Source organism: Phalacrocorax carbo, chromosome 2 (genome assembly GCF_963921805.1).
Source record: "Phalacrocorax carbo chromosome 2, bPhaCar2.1, whole genome shotgun sequence".
Lineage (NCBI taxonomy): Eukaryota > Metazoa > Chordata > Aves > Suliformes > Phalacrocoracidae > Phalacrocorax > Phalacrocorax carbo.
Genome location: NC_087514.1, coordinates 12,875,998 through 12,899,932, shown reverse-complemented (window position 1 = coordinate 12,899,932; position 23,935 = coordinate 12,875,998). Strand labels below are relative to the sequence as shown.

Here is a 23,935-nt window from a genome sequence, read left to right as displayed (position 1 = left end):
CGGGAACTGGCTGGGCATCAGTCAGTGCGTGGTGAACAACTGCACTGTTGATCACTTGTTTTGTATATCCTTTTATCACTATTATTATTTGCCCTTCCTTTTCTGTCCTATTAAATTGTCTTTACCTCAACCCACAAGTTCCGTCTTTTTTCCGATTCTCTGCTCCATTCCATGGTGGGGGTATGGACACAAGCAAATGGCTGTGTGGTTTTTAGCTGCCTGCTGGGTTAAACTTCAACACTTACACATGAGTTAATTCTCTGCCATTACCTCTTGGTCTACTAGTACCACCAGTCTAACTTTAACTGCAAAAAGGGGATGAGAGAATTTGCCTTTTCCATACTGGTTTGCTGAAAGTTTCTCTCTCGGTCGCAAGCTATTTGGGCTCTCCAGTAAGCTGAGGAAGCAGCACAACACTTGCTGCTGCTTTAAAACTTAGTGACAAAGCTTAAAGTCCTGAAACAAAGACAGGTCGGTCACATCAACAGGCACCTGCTCAGCACCGAGCAACAGGAACCGATAGCAGGAATTTGTAGCATTTAGAGAGATTTGAAGTGACAAGCCTGGTCCCCAGAACATGCAGTGAAATCCTGCATGTTGATAACACTTACTGTCCTGGGGGGGAGAAAACAACTGCTGTTCTCAGTGACATGGTCAGAGATCATCTGGAAAGCCAACGCTGGCAAACAGTTGTAGGTGTCCCCAGTAGCAAACAAAACAAAAACCTCGAGCTCCGGGCCAGGTACAGAGCCACTCACCTTGAGAACTGCCGGAGTTTGGACTCTATACTTCTGTGCCTCATACACATCCTTGTGAGAGCAGACCCAATCTCTCTGGTACCACCTGAAAAACAAAACACAAGGCAGGTGAGACCCTTGATGAGATTCCTGCCTGTGGTATAGACATATCAACCAGAAGGCAGGAGCCAAGTCTTCCAGAGCAACTGTAAAACAGATTCATAATAACTGTGGGACTGACCAGGCTATTAACCAGGCAGACCTCAGGGGTATCTACCACCTTGGGAAGAGATTAATTCTTTTTCATCCAGAGACCAGAACTGAACAATTAAACATGATTAAAACACAGTTCTTCCCAGTAGCTTTGTGTGTCATGAGGCCAAAATCCTTGGCAGGAGAGTTAAAAGTAAAGGGTTTGAGATGTCAAAAGACAAGAAGCAAAGCTGGCAAGCAGGTAGGCACCTACGGACATTTTATTTACACATTTTGGAAATAATTGTAGGGGATTCAATCCAATTTTCCCATCTCTAGATTCTTTAGACCCAATGCCTCAAAAGGATTTTGCTCCCCCAGAATATGTAACTAATCCTTCATATTCCCTCATACATCACCGACACACACCATCAGTGTATCACACGTACCTGCCACCTCAGATCACACACATGTTTTTCATCACATTGCCAGAAGGTGGCACTATTTGCCCTATACCCTCATCTCGGTTTCTGACAACCACTTGACAGCAAGACTAATTTTTTGCAAGTGTTCCTCCTCGGAAGTTTTCTCTTTTAAAAGCACACATTCCTCCATTTCCCCCTCTAATGAACATTACCAACTTTGAACAGCCTATTAAATTTCAATATAACTTTGTTTTCGTGTTAGTTTTGATAATTGCAAAATTCGTATTTGCAAGCCAAATCTACCATTTTCAGGGTTCAAACATCAAACTTTGTACAAAGCTTTTCCAAACTGCAGTATTGTCTGGAATGGCAAAGATACCAGCATCTATTTAAAAGTCTCATTTGATTATTAAAATAACCCCAGACTTGTAATATACAGTAAAATATCTTCCTTGGGCTTTAAAAATGGTATTGCACAAGTTAAAAATATTTTCCTAGTAAAGAAACTTGAAAATTTTAATAATTTATTTTTTTAGCACAAAAACAAGTCACCATCTTCCTGCATTCTTGAAGAATTAAATCCTGTACCCAAGAAATGGCTCTGGAACAAAGACACTAAATAACTGGAATAAATTGTGGCTGTTTGGTATTTTCCATTGTTCGAAAAGATAAACAGAAAGTCCTTTGTCACTTGCCCAATTACTCATGTTTTTATAAGGAGCTTTTGAAATATTATTATTTGGTAACTCTGAAGAGCTGTAGCCTCGCTGTGTATGGGTGGCTGGGAAAAGCATACGGACTCCAGCCTGGACCCGGACCCATCTCTTCCAGCAATGCTGCACTTGCACAAGCCACGATAGACTCTAGTAACTCAAAAAGCAATACAGAAGATGGGGAAAGGCAGAGCAGAGAGAAAGCAACTGGAGGAAGAGGACAATGCCCACAACAAGAAGTGGATCTCTGTCCCGAAACACAGGCATTTTTCTGTGGAGCCATTGTGAAATAAAAGTAACAAGAACTTCATGTGGCACAACTCCAGTGGCAGAGATGGAGAAACGAACCAAACACTTCCATGGCCATCACCAGCACAATTCCCAGTCGAGTTTAAGCAAAAGGCACGTCCTTCAGGCTGAAAACTCACTTTAATACTGGAATATTAAGGACTGTCAATGGTTAAGTGACACCGCTTTCCTAAGCCCATTATATGAAAAAAGGAAGAGTCGTTACAGAACAATAAATAGGAAATAAGGCACCATGTGTTTTGGAGGCTAGGAAACAAGGGTCAGTTACTATTAATATTAAATTGCAAGGTAACAAAAATTTAACTGAAACCCCAATAACCAAAGTATAACTATATCCCCTCAACACATAGAACAGATGGATGGACAAGGTCAGCAAAACAGCTGTTCAAAGTTAGGTCTATACATTGGTAGTTGAGCTTGTTTAAAAAAAACAACAAACCCCAAACACACCAAAAAAAACCAAACAAAAAACCCTGTAACAAAATAAAAAAATTCTGGAAAAAATGTTATTCAATAGGAGAAAAACCAGGCCCAGCTGGCTGGGGGTGAGGGGCGTTACTGGTTCTTCCCACCTTTTGAAACTTCATGTTACCCATAAGTGTTTACAAGAGCATGGAAATGTTTACAAGAACATGAGGTGTTAATTTTGTTCTGTGAATAAAGACTACTCGAACAAAGCAAAGGACAAGGGAAAAAAATGGGGTTTAATGCCCCTCTGGAAACAAGGTGTTGCAGAAGATGGGTTTAGGAGCCTGCTCAGAAAGGGGAACCAGGGGTACCACTGGAAAATTTGGGAGTGCTGAGCCAGCGCCCCGGCTCAGCCAGCACGGACCCCAGGGAGGGCTGCAGGGAGCGGGTTGGGGCTGGTGAGGCTCCATTTTAATGACCCGCGCCGAGGTGTGCAGCAAGTCCAGCAGTGCTGGCGAGGGTCAGAGAGGTGATTTGAACCCCTGAAGCAGCAGCTCCTGCCAATCATTTGTTGAGAAAGGTGCTGCTCAGCCCTCCCTGAGGAGCGTAAATCCCTCCCAAACAGCACTTAGTTATAAACTCAACCTGCCTAAAAATGAAGTGCTGGGGAACATGATTGCTCCAAATGGCTATGACAAGAAAGGATACCTGTTCCTTTGCAAAATCATAACTCGCTGCAATCAATAAACTGAGTTTATTGATAAATAAACTGAGTTTAGAATAAACTGAATTCAGAATAATTCATACCTTGGAAATGAGATTTCCATAGTACCGCAAAATATTGACATAACGCTTGCACCAAACACACGTCCCCTATACAGTCTTTCCAGCTTCCCTCTGCTCCTCTTGCTATAGGACCGTTTAAAGAGCTCCCTACAGCCTCTTGCCACAAGGCTTACAATGCTGTCAGACGTAGACAGGAGGGAGTTTTGGTTTTACTCCTCAAAGCCTTCTCATTCACAGCCCACTGCCATCTCACCACGCACCCAGCAGCTATTGGACATGCAGTGCATCAAGCGCCGAGGAGGGCAGGTGGCAGGCCCGGGCTGGAAGGCTGTTGTGTGCCAGCAGCTTCAGCCCCAGCAAAGGGGAACTGGTCTCTGTTCAATGCACACTGCTACAATGAAGTCACTATGCATTTCCAATTCCTGTTTAAAACCTAACGTTGCTGGCGTTTAAGTATAGGAGAGAGAACCTTTGCAAGAGGGCTTTTTCATTTTGGCACTCACTGGGTCAGCAGAGGTAGGAACCATGCCCAAGTGTCCCTACATACCTACCCAGCTGAGACAGCCCACGGAGGCACAGATACAGCTCCTGCAGAGTTTCTGGATGCTGAAACAGCATCAGCAGCATTTCGAAAAGAATAACCTCCTCAGATATGCCAAAACAATTTGCGTTTGGGGGTGCCTCAGAAATCCTTTGTTAAAAATCAGCCACCAGACTGAAGGAAGGACAGTACTAGCCCATCTCCTTCCGTGACTGAATCCCACCACTCCTCCTCAATGTATTAAGTAGTCCAACAGCACCAGAGTTAAACAGAGCTTTACCTCCCCTGTTCCCAGCTATATTATCTGCGAAGAATCAAAATGCTTCCTGAGAAGGCAAAAAAAATTTAAATACAAGCCTGTCACCACCCCTTGATTTGTTTAGTTGGAGCACCATGGCCGTTACCAATGTACTCAGCAGTCCTTCCAGGAATACATGTGGTGCAAAGGGTTCCTCTCAACTGCCAGCAGGTTTCTGCAAGGGCTGGTTCCCACCAGCAGAACTGCAATGATATTCCTGTTTCCAAAGGGCTGGGATCAGCTGGCTACACAAACTGGCAGAAGGGAACCGTTTTATACCACTGCAGTCGTTTGAAAATGTCCAAACATAACAAGGGACGGTAGTTTGGATTTGCTTCTTTTACTCAGTCTCAGCCAGTCAGCCTTAGTGAACAAGAGTAACGTATGCTTTATATAAATTATCTTTTGATGTTACAGCAGTAGTTTACTCACAGAAGGAGTGGGTGGCCAACGTGCATACTCTGCACACAGAGATGGACATTACAGGCAACATTAATGCGTGTGCAAGTCCTGGTCTTGGCTATGCAGCTGAGTATTCAAAATCTGGTAAGAAGTTTATTGCACTGGGCTATGCCACAGTCAAATAAAACCTGCTTCAGCCTCCAAATTAATTTACAGTTTCTCTTTTCAAAAAGACCAGCTCCATCAGTGACCAGTTGCCCCCTTACTCAAGGACAGAGCCATGAAGCAGGCTGGCACAAGACCAAGTGGAGGTAACTCCTTTTTCAGTACTGTCAGCACACAGACTTGGTGGCAGAAAGGGCACCTGAACCAGAAGTGCAACAGGAGTAAGCCAAAAGCACTGCCCGTCTCCCCTTCCCCTTCAAGCAGGTCCCTGGCAAAAAGTCATGACATTCTCCAGTAGCTATAATTTCCTGAAGAAAAATACTGAGGCCACATCAGCAAACTTTTCATCAAACCAAGAGTATGTCGGATGGGTGACCTGGGCTCCAGTCACTGCTCTGCAGCTATGCAAGTTAAACTACTGTGCTTTGCGCTCTTGGTTTACAAAATGAGGCTGCGAATTATCTGCTTCTCTGACATACTACAATAATTCATCCATTAAGGCAAACAATGCTTGGGAACAGTGTAAAGTAATACTTCGAAACCGGAGATGAGAGCCGTATTCATCAGAATTCCCACTCAGAGAAAGTGGCTTAACAAAATGCTCCTGTCAAATTTGATTAGAAAGTGGGTGATAACATCAGCCTTATTTCTCATAAGTAAAAGGCAACTCTGCAAGGCAAAACGTGCTTTTGCTCTCACCTTCCCTGTTTCTCCCTATTCCTGCCTAAGCCTGTAAAAGACCAAAAACCTTTCTCATGTAAGAGAATTAAATGAAAGCCTGTGGACCATGACAGTACAATGAGTTGGCATAAACAGCATAAATTTTTTTCTTTTGATGCTTGCTTGTCATTCAACATTGCAGAGAGACAACAGGGAGAGACTGTAGCAAAGAGACTCAATTGTTTTACTGGAGTCATTATGTTTGTATTTAATAATGATCATACATCAAGGAAATTATTATTTGAAGAAATGTGCAGCTGTACAACCGCATGGCCACTGTATACTCCGAACAACCCACTACAATCAACCTCTTATATTCCTTCCTCTCCACTGCTGAGCAACCCCAGAAGGCTCAGAAGATGACTGCCTTTCAGGAAGTACCTTTATGGCTCCAACTTATTAATGAGCTCATCTTTATCTTCAAGGGCAGAGTCCAAATGTGCCAGCTTCTTCTCTCCTTCCCAAAAGGGAGAGAATGATGAAAAAATGGGTGTAATACTTTTGTAATTTCAAAGTTATCAGAAGAGGCTTCCATTTTTGAGCAAAGATTAAAGCAGGAGTGGAACAGAGGCTAGATTATTAAATACAACTCTGAACATGGAGGCTATGACAGGATGACTAACAGTAGGACATTTTAAGTTAATGGTCATTACTCAACCCTTATCCAAACTCACGCTGTTAGAAGAGCAAGCAGTTTCCATCACTGATTACACAGGGCAAGGACCTTGATCTTGCAAAACTGTTTATGCAGATGCCTCCATGAAACTCACGGATGATGGGATCAGTGCCAGGCTGTTAGAGGAGACAGGGGAAAAAAGGAGGGCTTTTGCCTAGAAGCGACCCATGCAGGGGTTGTAAGCATCACCACTGGGACAGAAACCTGGAAGTGGAGCTACAGTAGTGCTTTATGTTTCAGGGTGTCAATGGCCTCCAGGTAAGGCTTGTAAGTTGGAAAAACACATGAGGAACTGCAGGAAAGAGAGGGATGTTCAGCATCTACCAGCCAGGAAAAGAAAACAGGACACCCATACTCCTACAGATACTAAGAGCCTTTCTGAGCTGCACTTGGCAAAGTCTCTGAAAGTTGCTGCTCAAAACCAGCTAAAAATGATTCCTGAAGTATTTAAAACGTTTTATTTAGACAATTTCAGAGAAGATTGGATCAACAAATGCAGATTCAAGGTCAAACTCACCTAAGGATTTTAGATTAACCAAATTCAATAAAACAACTGTGGCAGACCATTGACGTGTACAGCATCTCTGTGGTTGTCAACAGCTTGCTTGCAATGTTCAGCTGAGTGCCCTTTTGGGCAAATTACTTGGAAGACATATTTATAGACATATATATAGACATATTATAGACATATTTATAGAGGACTGATATGAAGTTGTCACATTTGCTAGAGCCCCATGCAGTCCAGATGATCCTGAGAAGAAAATGCAGTAGGTGGTTTATTTTCTGTTTTGCAGAAGAAACTAGCGTTTGTTCACGGATGGGACTAGCAGGATCTCAAATCACATTTGCATTGGTTTTAAAGAAGGAAGAACAGTTAAGGGGAAGAGTGGCAGTGCCAGCTAGTTAAAGCAGTAAAGCAGCAAAAGGAACAGGAAATCTGAGCCATCCCTATCCCACAGCCTGGCCTGGCAACCACCAGCTTTAGGAAGTCCTTAAAACAGACTATGACCACGTTCCAATTAGTATGTTAAAGAACATGCAAGAAAGCTCTTATGACTTCTTGTGACCTTATTCCTCTGCTCAGCAGCATTTTTGCTTACCCTAGCTGTTCTCCTAGCAGAGTACTGGGTAAAAACCTCACTGCATGGTGCACACAAGTGTTGCCATTAAACTAGTATGGTCAGAATTTCATCCATGCACACAGAGGTCTCGACACTGTCCATCCGACATATTAAATATGGTCATGAACCAGCCCTGCTCTGATCTTTGGACTGTTCAGGTTTAGTCAGCCCTCAGGGCACACTGAAAAGCTCACCCGTGGCCCTCTGCTTTTAAAGAGGATGCCATGCACACAGGTGGCTTGAAAATGCTTTGGGAAGGTTTAAGTTATCGCGGGATGCATCAATTCAATTTTGGAGAAACCAAGAGTCCAACATTGATTTACAAACTTCTAAGACACAAAATGTATCACTGAACCGTGACATCCTGATAGAGAGCAGTAAAAGTCCAGGCAGAAGTGTTTTCCAGTAATAAAAGCCGAGCATGTTTGTGTCAGGAGTGCTAGGTGGCTTGATCCTTCCTCCTCTTCCTTTCATAAATGGTGTTGCCAGCACAGACAGCAGCGTTTTGCTTCTGGAGATTTCTTTCAAGAATTAATATCCATCCTTCCTCACAGGTGCTTGTTGCTCAGTTTTATGAACCAGAATTCTGCATCAACGTTTTAATAAAGCAGCATTAGAAATAGATTTGCTTAGAAGAGCAAATACTGCACTTGTGCTTTCCAAGGGACATTATCTACATTTTGTTCTTTGGAATACAAATAATTTCATTACTGAAAACATATAGGGTCTGCTAAACATCTGTACTTGCAATGAAGCTGTGCCCACTAATATTGTCCATACCCTTTCCCCATTTCTTTTCAAATTGATAGTCAAATGTATTTCCAAAATCATCTATGAATAGCTACGTAAACCTAACGGTCTTAATCTGAGCACATCCAACTGCTTTGCTCCAAATGCTACACCCACTAATGGCTTAAGAAAGGCTGGCAACATGAGTCATCAAGCTCACTCTTGAAAAAAAAGGAGCATGCTAACAAACAGGACTCTTTCTAATGAAAAGGGAACTCCTGAAGAATGCGAGGCCAAGCCTGTGTGCTGTTTCAGAGTAACCCCTCACATGTGTAGCACCCCTGAGCTGAACTGTAAGCTGATGGGTATCTAAAGGCCAGCTCTGTCAGCCAGGGATACTCGCTGCACGGAGGACCACGCTCCACTGTGTGCTCCAGATGGCGAAAAGACGGAGACCTGGTTCAGACCTATTTAGCTAGCCAGACCCATTGATCTCCATACCTTCATGAATCTGCCTCTAAATGAACACTTAGCATCAAACCGACATGTGAAGAAGGCAGTAACTCAAGATCTTAATGTTCTTCTGAAGTGTAGCTCTTTATTTTGTCTGGGCACAGCTATGAACTGCAATGTAATCTGATTAGATGCCAGCAATATTCAATGAGGGGAAGGGATAATACACTTAGAGCAAATGGGTTGGAACACCAAGCGCAATTCCACTGCACGCTTAGCAGCACACACACTGATTATTTTGAACTGGCAACTTCCACAGAGACTGTGAAAAGCCTACAGGTATCTCTCCTCTTTCTGTTCAGCTAGCGGCCTTGCAAACCCCTCTGGCCCCAAAGGTCAAAAGCTCCTTAACTCAGGTCTCCAAACCTCCTGTGCTGCTGATCTCAATCCAGCAAGGATTTCAGCTACAACCAAATGGCTGCTGCCTCCAAAGCATAAAATCAAGCACAACCAGGACAAGCAGGTGCAAAAAGCAGAATAAAAAGTATTTTTTTAAAAATCCAAGTCAGCAGATCTAACTGAAACCCCACAGTAAGCAGATCTGCAGAATAAGGCAGTTCTATTTTTACATGCCGTCACTTCTTCCAACAGAGCACGCTTCCTCAGTGAACAGAGGGAAAGATCACGGAGGGACAGAGAGAGGTAAAAATAATTTAAACTACCTTAAAAAATTATCAGTTCAAGAACTTTTAGAGAAAGTCCATTATGTTTCAATTAGTTGTACAGAGATACAGCGTCTTCAACCCATCAAAAGGCTCAACGCACACGTAAGCATTGAGCGCAGGCAGCATCTTAGTCCCCAGGTGCAAGGGGAAGCTCTGCAGGGTATTGAGGGATGTGGTTCCCTCTTGCTGGGGCAACCTCGTGCCTTTGCTCAGTGTCAATGATCTCGAACTGCAACTGGCATATATGGGGGGATGCTGGTGGTGATGCTACAAATGGTAATAAATCCTCTTTCTGGTACTTTCTCAAGGCAGCTGCCCTGTGTGCTCCAAGGGCCATTGAAATTAGTCTCAAATATGTATTGAAATATCCATGGTTCAACCTCATCCCCCCCAGTTTATTTAGTGTGCTTCCAAACTCATTTCAGCTTGGCCTGGTGGAAGCCTGCAGACTACAAACACACTGCCTTTGCAGACTTCTCCTCTAAAACTCAGGAGACTTGTCAGCAGACACACAGAGAACCTGCACACCTCTTGAATCGAGTGGCAGATAATGAAAGGGTAACAAGAATCCAGGGCACTAGTGTTTACACTTATCCAGATTGTCCCAGAGCTCATTTTGCCTGGTGCTATATATAAAGACAGTTGTGCTGCTCATCGGGTCAGCTCTCAGCCAGTTAACCAGTTTGTCCTCACTGATAGGCTTTTTTTTTTTTTTGGCAGCATCCCACTTATTTTCCACTTCAGCTTCCTCAGCCTTACTACAATATAATGAATTTTCACAAAAGCAAAGGAGAATGTCACCGCATGGGTTTGACACCAGCTGGTTGCTTAAGCCCGCAGTATGAAGGAATTTGATACACAACACTGAACTCGGCTTTAAAAAAAAAAGAAAGTAATATTCCACCTGTTACAGAAAGTGAAATGAGGACACTCATCTCCAAGCAGAGAAACCAGAGGTCTTTGTGCTTTTGGCCACAAACTCAATGAACAGGTGCTCTGAAAGACAGAGCAAATTCTGAATTCAAATTTCTGAATTTACAAAAGGTATGGGCATTTTCTCCTTTACTTGTAAGCAGCAAGCAAAGCAAGCTTCACACACCAGAAAGACAGCATGCAGATCAGGTGAGACAGCTTACAAGCACAGGACGTGCTCCCCAGATCTTTGGCTGCTTTGAAAGCACAGATTCACATGCTCTGCAGGCAAACTCCTGTTTATCCCACAAATCCTTCCAAACAATCTATGCTGTCAGGCTGCATTTAAAGGGTGCCTGCTTAAACCATGAAAAGTGCAGCAGGAGAAAAGCTTCAAGAGTTCTTTGATTCACAAAAATAAAAAAAGCACACCTTGTAGAAAAGATCAAATGAAGCTGCAGAGGTGTACAGCATTACAAACACAGCATATAGCAAGACACTTAGCAGCACTGATTGGCATGCAAACACCAAGGGCATGCTTATCTCTTTCTGTGAGGACAGAGCAACTGAACTCTCCTTCCAAACAAGCTCCATTGGACTGTAGTGAACACATCTCTGACCACTGGAACAACAGATACACATAATTCTGCTGTACTTGCCCCGCTGTGATGCACACAACTGCAATCCACACCAGGTTTCTAAGATCTGTGCAAGGAGGCTAAGTTTTAAAGTATCACTCTATCGCCCTTATTAAGAACAACTGCAAGAAGCTTCAGGAAACCAGGATTTGAATCAATGAAAAAGGCTAGAAACCAAAAGACAGAAGGAGATGAAGAGGAATTAAAACCAGGGCTTTGCAAGTCCTGAAATTTAAGCCTTGAAAGGGGAGCAGAAGCTGCCCTGTGCCCATAGAAGTTGCTTTACAGCACTGCTTTTCCATCATTTTAGCTGTTCCCCCACTGCAGTACAGAACACCTTTTGTACCTCCTCCCATTGAACAGCCCATAGGAGAGGAGCAGGAGGGGATTTGCACCTTACACTCCACACAGGACAAATCTTCAGAGTACTATTACCATTCTAGCCAAGTTCTGCTCATCTTATATATATCATCAAACCAGCTGGGGCTGGGCAGTTTTAAATAAGGCTGCCATCCATGGAGTGCTGCTAAGGCTTTCATAGCAACAGCATGCAAAGCGACATTAATACCCTTCTTAGGGGATGCCCCTCCTTCCACTGTATGGAAGTCCATGTGCCCATACTGTTCCCCTCCTAATACTGGTGTAACATCCTTCCTTTCAGTATCTCGTGCAAAACAGAGACATGAAACAACTCAGGCTGGAGAAGACCCTGGGAGGCTGTGTGGTTTGCTTCCCCACTAAAAGCAGGGCCAACTTTGATGGGGTTCCTGGGGGCTTGTTCTGTCCAGCTTTGAGTGTCTCTAGGGGTGGAAATTCCTGGGCTCCTCTTCCAGTTGCCAACTAGTAACCACTGTGAAAATTGTTTTCCTTACCTAAAATCCAGAGTCCATTGTCCCAGCAGTTCAAACACCCAGTTTTCCAAGAGCCTCTTGGGAGGCTGTGCTCACCTGGCACTGCTTCCTCAATGTAACACAGTAAATACATGCAGAAAGTGTTTATTGGTTTTATCCAAGTAAAGGCTTTGATGCCAAAGGAATTAAAACATCCACCTTATGCACACAAAACAGCACTGTCACAACCAAATCTGGGAAAAAATTACATCTGTGGTATTTTCAAAATGATACAAACCCAATTGAAGTTCACCTACAAAAAGCACCCAGCCCAAGCGCTAACTCGTTCAAGCGCATCCACGTATGTTTACTTCTGTCGTATTTCTTAGGGTTTCTCAAAAAATGAATCCACAGGACTTTACAGCTGAGCTGATTTTATTACAGAAACATTCCTCTGGTCATTTGACATCTCTGGTAACGCAGGAAAAATCCACCTAAACCTCACAGCTCCTCAGACGCTCTGATGCCCCCTTGTTCTTCTAACAGACCTCATCAGTCTGCACCTCCAATACACAGTTGGCTGTGATCTACTGCTATTAATTCACCCATTAAAGACAAAAGAAAAGGTCAAAGTTGGATGGAAGATTTCTGACCTAGGCTGTAAGCACTGTAATGCACAGGACTAATGTATAAATTACACGTTGAGAGGAAAGTGATCAGAAAGGGTCACCTCCTATTTAGAATTTATTAACTACTCCCCCCCAGAGACCACCTTGATTTAGGACCATGTAACCCATATTCCCACATTTCACAGTGATACTATTACACAAAAGGTTTCTCTTCCTTCCATGCTGCTCAGCCATGTGAAGCAGGAACGATCAATTTACCCAGCTTTTCTCCCAAAGACAGTCAACTTGAGGGACAGGTTGCTCAGAAATTACACACACATACACAAATGTGCACACAGTTACAAGTTACAGGGAGTTTCAGGAAACCCACATCTGTTATGTTGTGCTGGACATGCTGGGGAAGAAAAGCCTTGCATCACTCAACAGAAAGTCATCTTGCCATGTGTTCTCGAAACCAGTTTGTAACACACAGGGCCAACAGAGATGACAAGATTTAATTTTGCTAACCTAAGGAAGAGCCCCCAGGTTTTGGAAGCCTTAAGACTTGGGCTCTAGGCCCAAATCCCCAAGGGTAAGCTTGACTCAAACCCATCTGCTGCTCACCAGTGTGTTCACCTCTGTCCTAGACTGAAAGGCAGAAATCTTGGAAGACAGTGAAAAATACAGTCTGCAGAATAAGAAAAGGTGTGCAGGGAAGAGGCAGATGCTGAACTGCCCGCCTTCCCCTGATGGGTAGTGATGCTTTAAGGCACTGATTCATGAGACAAGTTTTTCAAAATGATGGTATGTACCTTACGCCTAGTCCACGGGCAGTGCCAAGCCCAGGCTGCAAAACAGCTGTGTCGAGATCATGGCAAACCAAACGCAGCAGAGAACAAAGCATCTTCTCACCCTGCACCCATCAACGAGCAACCCCCACGTGAGCTGCTCAACACACCCACGTGCCTATACTTCAAGTCTGCACTGAGAAGTAATTTATAGCTTTACTTAAGGGGAGCTTCTCAAAAGAGGGCAAAGGTGCCTCAGATTGTTTTCCCCAGAGTAAAGTGCATCTGCAGACAGTTCTTGAGAAGCAGCTAATGCACAGGAGTTTAATAACACAATACCATTCTCGTTCCTTGACATTCTCCTGGGCATCGCAGGGTCAATGCAGGCCAAAACTTTTGCAAATTTAAAGTTGCAGTTAAAAAGAAAAACACACACACATGCTTTTCACATCATTTATACACGAGACACAACTTGTTCCAGAAAGAATCAAACCGCTTCTCCCACTTCTACAAACACCCACCAACCAACTTAACCATGCTAAACAGCCAAACACTTGTACTGGTAACTAGTTTTGTTACCACAACACGCCAAAGTGAAAATGAACCTTAATAACATGGTACAAATGAGATTTTAACATATAGATATTTTTAATATGCTCATTTTTAACGTGGTCAACTTCTGCAGTTACTCTCTGGTAAGCGTGACATATCATCGATCTTAATATACTTCCAATGCAACAGCAGTTTCTGATTTATTTCCCCCCATCCCACATCCTCTTCGGAGTCCATTTCTATTTCAAGCATCAGTACCCAATGCTTGCAACATCTGCAGGTTGCCAAGCCGGTTTATCTATGGGAAAATGGATACGAACTCCTTGCCAACAGAAGAAAATACACCCTCTGCTGAAAACTACGGCTAGCTCGTGCTTTTTCCATCTATATATAAATAGGGCAATGCCAACTGCTAATTAAAGCAGACAGGTTCAAATGCTGTAAAAGCTGTAATCACAATATGACATGTGTAAGCCTCTAAATATATGTATTAAAAAATTAGGCTAAAGAACCCTCCAACCAGAACCCTGTAAAGGGATAAACACTCAGCTTTTCACACTGTGTTAAGGAGAACAGAGAGCTGCTGATACAGGCTACCCTGTGCAGAAAGCACAAGAGGCATAGTAGGAGGCACAGAAAACATAGACCATGAGATCTGTCGTTACGTGGTACTAAAGCCATGCTCTCCTCAGGCTCCCGAGGAGCCCTTCGGCTGCCGGAGTATCTGCCTCTGACGTAAGCTGACAGTAACTGCAATGCAGCACTCACACGGGCGCCGATTATCTCTGAATTTGCCTTCCGAGGCAGCAGCACTGTCACTCATCCTGAGCGAACTCAAGGGCATGCCTTTAACAGAAATAATTGCCACGTTTAATCTGTCCAGCTGCAATCCATTTCAGATACAACCCTTTGCAATAGGCTTTAGCCTAGATTTTTGTAACAGTTTGTTTAAAGTAGGCAAAATAAATGATTCAATTAAAAAGACAGCCCCAAAGAACTGGGTTTTTGTAGAGGGGTAAGGATAGTATAATTGTGTCTTGATGTAATCAGTATTTGTCTGGTTAAGAAAAAAATCTGTCCAAAGAAAGTAGTTAGTCTCATTAATCTGCCATTCCCGAAAGGATCAAAAGGCCATGAAAGGCATGGCTTGCAGGTCAGACTATAATAAAACAAGGTACTTCAGTTGGCAACTCAGGATAAACCAGCAACACACATGGGATATATTCCATGCCATGCATTATTTTCCTCTCTGGGAGATGTGGCAAAACCCTACAGCAGCAGAGGTGGGTAGCACTAAAAAATCCTGTGGACACTGATGTATTGTAAACAATAAAAACAGAATCACGCTCAAGGAGCTCCAGTTGATCTACTAACAAATCTTTATGCCAGATTAGGTAAAGTGTAGGTGAGCTAGGGGCAAACATAGGATGAAATTATTTTTAAAAAGTACTGAGCTCCAAAGAAAGACACAGCAAGTTATCTGCCATGAAAACAAAATTAAACCTAATGCTGTTTTAAAGCACTTAAGAAGGTGATTGAAGACAAGATATCTTTATCAATGATCTGGATGAGGGGATCGAGTGCACCCTCAGTAAGTTTGGAGACGACACCAAGTTGGACAGGAGTGTTGATTTGCTCAAGGATAGGAAGGTTCTACAGAGGCACCTGGACAGGCTGGATCGATGGGCCAAGGCCAATTGTAGGAGGTTTAACAAGGCCAAGTGTCGGGTCCTGCACTTTGGTCACAACAACTCCATGCAAAGCTACAGGCTTGGGGAGTGGCTGGAGAGCTGCCTGGTGGAAAAGGCCCTGGGGGTGTTGGCTGACAGCCGGCTGAACATGAGCCAGCAGTGTGCCCAGGTGGCCAAGAAGGCCAGCAGCATCCTGGCTGGTATCAGGAATAGCGTGGCCAGCAGGAGCAAGGCAGTGATCGTGCCCCTGTACTCAGCACTGGTGAGGTGCCCCTTGAATATTGTGTTCAGTTTTGGGCCCCTCACTACAAGAAGGACACTGAGGTACTGGAATGTGTCCAGAGAAGTGCAACGAAATTGGTGAAGGGTCTGGAGAGCAGGTCTTATGAGGAGAGGCTGAGGGAACTGGGGTTGTTTAGCCTGGAGAAGAAGAGGCTGAGGGGAGACCTTGTTGCTCTCTACAACTACCTGAAAGGAGGTTGTAGTGAGGTGGAGACTGGTCTTTTCCCAAGCAAAAAGTGACAGGACAAGAGGAGATGGCTTCAAGCTGCGTCAGTGTTCTTCACTGAAAGCCTGGTCAGGCACCGGAACAGGCTGCCCAGAGAGGTGGTGGAGTCACCATCCCTGGAGAAATTTAAAAGACGTGTAGACGTGGCACTTCAGGTCATGGTTTAGGAAGCATGGTAGCGTTGGATAAACAGTTGGGCTTGATGATATTAGAGGTCTTTTCCAACCTTAATGATTCTATGAAAATAGGTACAAATCAGCATCAGCCATTACCCATCCAGCGTCTCCCCCCACTTACTAGAGGCAGCTCTTACAAATCAAGTCAGCAGTTGCGATGGGAAGGAGGAGAGAGAGGATCCTCAGGGACATTTTTTTCTGCCAAGAACTGAATGTGAGAAGACTCTACTTTAAACCTAAAGCGTACACAGAAGGCAGTACGATATGGTGTCCTTTGAAGTTTGACTGCCTTTTGCAGAAGAAAAAAATAATATCACAAGAAATGAGCTTGCAAAAAAGGTGAAGAGACTTTTTTAGCAGAAGCTATTTTCCAAGAGGGCACCACCTTCCTTCAGCCTGACCCCTGCATGGGGCAGCCTCTAGGGAGTCACACGGACAGGGTGCTCCTCATCTGAATGTAGCTGCAGGCTACTAAAACTGCACCTTTCCTTTAAGGTTTTGTTAACAGAGTTGTGCTGGACACACTTCAAACAACTGCAATGCTACCAGGCTTTGCCAGGCAATAGTGTGAAACACCGACATATCTCTGAGCTGGTGAAGTCACACTGCAGGTGGAATATGACCGCTTGGGGCAGGATGATCACTTACCTTAGTCATCTCTCTGCCAAGGCACACCCCAAACAAAAATGTTCTAACAAGTATGCAGAGACCAAAAGTAGAAGTCCTGTGCAATTTGCTCATGTAAAAATATATCCCCCATCAATTTATTCTACCATCTGTTAGCAAGGTCAAAGGTCAATACAAAATCTAGGCAAGCCACCAGCCCTCATGGGTGAGGTGCCCTACTTTCTGCAGCCAGCAGCGCACAAGTGTTTGATGGGCTCAGGATGTCGGCCAGCTTCCTTCGGCTCTCCAGCCAAAGTGACGTGATGCATTTGGAGCGAGGCTGACCAGGGACAGCCTTAGGCACAGTGCAAACCCACGCACAAATAAATGTGGCTCTCTGGATCGGCAGCAGGATGCTGTTATCCACCCTATTTCTTTAGAGGTTTTGGCCCCTTCTGTCTCCATGTGACTGGCGTCAACATCTCCCAACAGCAGTTCTGTAGCCCTGGAAAAGGCCACTAGTGCATCCAAAGATCCCTCCTAAAAATAAGAACCACCACTAGAGATGAGAACACCAAGAAGATGGGCATAAGGGCAGAAATAAACACAGAGCATCTCCCAGTGCCTCATCAGATGTCAGACCAAGGTCCCTCCTCCCTCAGATCACAAAACAGCTGTCTGTAGCCCAGACCTTTCCTCTAGGTTAAGTGCTGCTCAGCTTCACATGCTTGTTGGCCACCGAGGTATGAGAACTTGGCCACCGACAGGAAACACGTTGTTCCGGCACTGTGCTCTCTCTGACCCATTCCAAAAGTGAGGAAACAGTCAAGCTCAAAACATGCCAGTGGTCTATCAATCTAGTACAGCCAACACTTCCGAAAGGAAAAACTTCCAGGTTTAAGCCACACACAGTCTCTTCCGCAGCCTCTCAAACACACTAATTCATTCATAGCAGGATACGCTTCCTGCCATAAAACATCAATATGCAGAACATATTCCAAACTTCCCTCAAAACCTATATTTAAATTGGCATAACACACTGCTGATATCAGTGCTGATATTCACTGCTCATCACTGACTTTTTAAGTGAGCTACATGTTTAGAAGCTTTAGCCTTTGTTTCTGTTATATTATCAGCAAGTTTTCCTCCATCACTGCCCGAACACTCCTCCAGGAGAGCCACCAAGACAGACACCACCTGTCCTGGTGACTCAGAGCAGTGAATTGGATGCCATCTAAGAAGCATGAATCATCAAGAAGAGCTATTTAAACCAAGTCCAGCATTTTGATAAAAGTGTATCACCTTTGTTAACCTGGAAGGCTCTTTTACAACAGAGAGCCTGGGACGATCCATCAGGCAAACAGCCAAGTCCTCCCTCTACAAATCCTCCCTGACAATAGCTTTGGTGACCACAGGGACAACCACAGGGACAAGAATGATAGCCTTGTCCAAGTGACACAGTTCCCTTGCTCACCCACACACACAAGTTAACACAGAAACAGTCTGCTCTTTTCTCAGCCAACACAGTAAAACCAGAAGTCTATAGTCTTTAGCAAGAAAATACTGAACACATCTGGCTGTGGGAACAGGGACCTGAGCTCCAGTTTTACTCCTGGAATTCCCTGTGATGAACATGAATGAACCCCCCAAATATCTGTGATTCAGATTTTAGGAGAATTTCATTCTCCACTGAAGACCAAGGCCCTGCTGGTGGTGTTTCGGGGAAATTTGGGCAAAGGTAAGATAGTATTTTTCAGCATGGCCTCCCTCATAAATGGATGCACCGAGGTCCACAGCATGAGCCTGAAAGACACGTGCGCTGAGCCTCATCTTCTGGATATGGATCTCCAAAGGGCATCTTCTCAATTTCCCCTAGTAACTTCAGGCATAACACCTGGAGGGGGGAAAAAGGCAACACTATTACAATTTCTATTACTATGACCTTTAAATGTTTAACTAGCAATCTATTCTTTGCTGTCAAGATAAAGCAGCAGGTGATTAGCTTCACTATGAGTCACTATGCCCCTGTAGTGCAATAATTCAATTAGACACTTTAACAGCCTTCAATTTTGTTCAGGATCTGCTTACTAGAGCCATAGTCCCCTCGCTACAGTTTTGTTTTGCCTTGCAAGCAAAGCAGGGTCAGTCCAGGTCTCACAGAAAATCCCAAATGCTCCAAAAAATGGGGCTGATGTTTCCAGAGGAGGCACTGTCAACGAGAGCTCTGGGAGGAGGTGTGGAGCTTGAGCCTGGATACAAGCTGCAAACTTTCAGTGAGCTACAACTGAGATCCTGACCTCTCCTACTTGCTGATCTGAAGATACAAGTATTTCAGCTGCTCAGACTATCCTCTGGCTAAATCAGACATGCTATTCTTCATTTTCTGTTGCAGCTGCTGTGAATATACTCCTAAGGGGCTGTCTCACACCTCAAGAAACGGTTTCAATGTGGTGGTGTGTGAACACCTATCCACCTTCACCTTCTGCCTGATCCATTCCTCAGCTGCTGTTACGGTATCAGGAAATTGCTGGAGCAGCTGAATAAAGTTTCCCATGTAATATGTAATGCATAACTTCATTCAACGGACACCTGGATTTTAGAAGTTATACAGGAAAGTGTCTGCAAGACTGAACTGTGTTCTGAACAACCAAGGCTCTTCTCCCCCTCCTCAGAGTAATTTCTTTTTCCCCAACAGCTTGATAGGCAATTCTGAAAAAGAAAAACAGGTTTCCTTCCTCCCCATAGCTGAGTCAGCAATGGCAACAGCAAACTCCCAGAGCATGCATGTCCCCTGCTGACCTCTGGACCTCTAAAACTGTTTCACTTTCCTTCAGCGCTTGAGTTCTTCAACCCCAGGCGCAGGCACCATGTACTGGAATTGCACTTGCGCTCACAGGACCAGCCCCTGATTTCTGCTCCTAGTCCAGAGGGTTACCAAAACACAAAGATAAATTAGTCGGAAGGGTGAACGTTCTTTCCATCAACCCATGGCCAAATACGCTTACCGGAGAAACAAACTACACACAATACCTCCTGTCCTAAGCCTGCAACATGGGCTTAAGTTTAAAAATTTACTTTTTTAAGTTTTAGCTTACAAATTACCTCTGGTCACCCTTTACTGACCATTTCATAAGGCTTAGGAATCTGTTACTGACTGCAAGATAACAGGTAAGTTCTTTAGCTCAGACAACATATGCTCATGGGTTTTGACCCAGAGATCCTGTGTTCAAACTCCAGTGCCGTGGTCTGTCCATTAGGGCTGTATAGTTGTAGCAATTAAGAAAAAAACAAATTACAAGCTTTCACAGAAAGCAATGCAGATTTTTGTTTTACAGCAGGTAGTTTGATCAAAGCCTTTTATTAAATATTCTTCCACTTCTTAAACCAAGTGTTCTGCACTATGTAAAGAGTTATTTTTATCTCATACCTCCCCTGGTTGTATTTGTAAGGCCACATTTAGTATGATATGTTCTTTTAATCCAGGATTAGACTCACCCAGAGTCTTATCAACACATCAGTCAGGGAGTTGGAAGGAAAATATTTGTACCGTAAGCTCCAGCATGTATGCACATAGCTTCATTAACATAAACACATTCATTCCAGTAAAAACTGCATTTTCATTCAGCATCGCGCTGCTATTCACAGAGTGTTAAAGCAGGGTTACTGCTTAATGGGTCTAATATTACCGTGACACAGGGAAGCCCTAATGAGAGTTTTGCAACGCTGTATTGCAAAAGGGCTCCAGGACCAGTTACAGCAGGAAGATCTATGTCTAAGACATCTGTACACATACAAATGGGAGATGCTTAGTTTTACAGGGGTAAAAAGCTAAAACTGTGGTCTCGTAACAGAAGGTGGATCAAGACGAAAGAAACTTGTCTTACACAGCAAGAAGATAAGCTGGCAAAAAATAAAAGCAGGTAAAGAATAAAGTCATGTATCAACCTCATGACTAGAAAGCAAGAAAGATGCAATCTATTTGGCTTCCATTTAAGTCCAAAAGCTTGTATTTCTTTCTAAGAAGGCCTTAAACAGAGACTCTTATCTGCTCTTATAATCTTGTACTTTGGTTTGCACAATAACAGTAAAGACTCGGTATGTAGGCACCGCAACCTCTTTCTGTTTCCAACTCCTCTAAAATCACTTTAAACGCTTCAACCTCTCAGCACTCCTACAAGAAAAACCTGGTGAGTCACCATAAGCAACAGAAACACCCAAATACCTGTGACCTGTACAGAGCTGAGAAGCTCTTCTACCTCCAAGATCTCCCCAACAGACACCAGCCAATTTTGAGATGGAGTTAATGCCTTCAGAACTTGAACTGCTGACTTCTGGAGCTTTCTGCCAAAATGAGGTACACCACAGGTGTCACAAGTGGAGGTATAAGGGGTGGAAAGTCAGAATAAAGCATATGTTTAACAGCTGGGCTAGGAGAGCCCATAAACCCTTCCTTTTCAAAAGCGATGTAATTTCCACACCCCATCCCACATTGCAGGAGTGTAGGAGCAAATACATCCCTGGCACAGCAGTCTGGACTCGGTATGCTGTAACTCGAGCAGCTCCTGCCTCTGGTGGGCAAGATGTAAAAAACACTGTCAGCCTGAGAAAAGACACAGGTTGTGCTCTTGTACACTCAGCACATGGGAGATGGTACTTTCCTTCAAGGAGCGCAAGTAACTGGGATTATTTGGTCAACTATTTCTTTATTAACATGCAGCTGGGGACACGGTAACGAGAACATTTTTTTTATTCCTGATTTGATAGAATAGACATTGAAACATGTTTTAATCTGCAACACAGACTGATAAAACCAGCTGCCCAACAGACAGTCTCTTTCACGAAGGCTTAATTCTCCTTGGAGAGCTCGAGAGCAGCTTTACTGCCTGCCAGATAAGTCATGCTTACAGCAGATCCTCAGAGCTGCTCAGCCACTTGGATGAATTTAGAAATCAGACCAGAGGGTAGATTTGCAGTGCAGTAATTAGCACTGGACATGATGGGGAAGCAACGGAGAGGAATAATTTAGTCTGTGTCAACATAAGGTCAAGGTCCAGGGGGCTTGTCCAAACTTCTGGGCAGCTCACAGGGAGAAAGGCAGGGAAGGAAGAAACGAGGGGAATCTGCACTCCAAAAACCCAACTACTCCCCACAGACTAGCTTGAGCAGCCTTAACCAGCTTTGCAACTCTTCTTGCTTCCCATTTCAGGGCTTTTTTTTAATTTTGTGTTTAAAAAAGGGAAGGTAGTGGGCACCCCTGACAGGCAGCACTGCCGTGTTGCCACAGTGACTCCAACAGCACACGGTCTGTTGGCAGGCAGAGTATTTCCCCACTACTGCCTTTCTGCTAATGAGTCAGCAAGTGCCTTAACTTAACACGCCACCAGCTTGATCAGGCTTATAACTGTGCAATTGCACCCCAGAGCAGAGCAGGTGGGAGATCTGTTGTACCAGATGGATTCAACCCTGCTACCCTCTAAAGCCGCTTCCAGAAGAAGCCAATGTGGGTGACTCCAGCCACCATTTGCACGGAGTTCAGCATCATCATTTCCATCTCAGATAAACTGCATCAGCATTGAAACAAAATAGAGAAATCATCAGACAAAGACAAAAAGATATGAGATATAGATATAGGCAGACTTGCTTAAAAACAAACTCAGGTCAGTGGAACGTCAGGAATCATCAGGCAGTGCAGCTCTTTCCGGGTTCTCCAGATCCAAAACAAAGCCAAAACTCATGCATTCCCTCTCTTGTGCAGAGACTAGAGAATTTGTCAAATCAGTGTCTGTAGGGCTGGTTTATTTGTGTTCTCTCCACCCTCAGGAACTAAGCATCTTTTTTTAAAAAAAAAAAAGTCAATAAGAACCTATTACTGGCATTCCAGCTACAGCAAAAAGCACTACCAATAGTATCAATACCAACACACACCCCTCAAACTACTACTCCTGGAATTAAATTTGAGAACGCAAGTCCCAGAGTACAAACAAGAGCACAGAAATTAGCAAAAAGTAGTAAATATGTATTTACATTAAAAATTATGTAAATAGACAGTTCATATTCCTTAGACCGTACTAGGTAGAACAACACATACAGATCTCCAGAAGAGCTAAATACGGTGTCATGGACAAATCACCTAAGAGGTGGACAGGTCTTCTTGCCATGAATATTTCTTGACTTTCTGAAAATGGCAAATGGGTATTATTTCAGGAAGTAAAAAGCAGTTCAAGATAAATAACACAAGTGAAAGAAGGAGGGCAGACCCAGCTCTTTCCAGCTCCCATCCTGCCCCATTTTCCTCATACAAGCTACTGCAATCTGACCCAGGAGCCAGTCTGCCTACCACTCCCATTTAACAGAGGCACAGCAATTCCTGAAAAAAAGCAGGGCTAAGAATAAATCCCAGTGGCCAGAATAAGCACATGAACTAAGTAGAAGGCACACGTAAGAAGATTTGTTAGGTCTCACGCTGTTAACAGTACCGGGAATCATAACGATGCCCTATTTGCTATCCACATGTGCCTTTAAGTCAATGATAAATGTTCACAGAAACATACCATGCGGGATTTCACCTGTAGTGTTTTACTTTTAGCCCTTCCCAACTCACAGAATCACAGAATGGCAGGGGTTGGAAGGGACCTCTGGAGATCATCTTGCCCAACCCCCCTGCTTGAGCAGGCACACCCAGAGCAGGGGGCACAGGAACGTGTCCAGGTGGGGTTTGAATGTCTCCAGGGAAGGGACTCCACAGCCTCCCTGGGCAGCCTGTGCCACTGCTCTGGCACCCACACAGGGAAGGAGTTTTTCCTCATTTTGAGGTGGAACTTCCTGTGTTCCAACTTTGCCCATTGCCCCTTGGCCTGTCACTGGGCACTATTGAAAAGGGCCTAGTCCCATCATCCTGACACCCACCCTTTAGATATTTATAGGTATTGATGAAATCCCCCCTCAGTCTTCTCCAGGCTAAACAAACCCAAGTCTCTAAGCCTTTCCTCATAAGGGAGATGCTCCAGTCCTCTGATCATCTTCATAGCTCTCCACTGGACTTGCTCAAGGAGTTCCACATCCTTCTTAAACCGGGGGGGGGGGGGGCAAAACTCTTCACTTATGTTAATGCAAAAATTGGCTACTTTGGTGGAAAAAGACAGAGAAGTCCTGCAGTGTCTGCAAGTTGGTAAGCAATTCGCCAGACTGGGACTGCCCCGCTATGTCCAGTAAGTTCAGGATACACA

The 23,935-nt window shown here is 44.1% G+C and overlaps 1 protein-coding gene across 11 annotated transcripts in view; it reads right to left on the bottom strand.

The window, feature by feature from the left end:
• MTSS1 (MTSS I-BAR domain containing 1) overlaps nucleotides 1-23,935 on the bottom strand; it is a 129,365-nt gene that overhangs the window by 35,431 nt on the left and 69,999 nt on the right. For all 11 annotated transcript variants that reach the window (XM_064442106.1, XM_064442109.1, XM_064442107.1 and 8 more), the window contains one exon: nucleotides 759-843. In XM_064442106.1, the coding sequence (XP_064298176.1) occupies nucleotides 759-843 (85 nt within the window). The remainder of the gene's footprint in view (nucleotides 1-758; nucleotides 844-23,935) is intronic.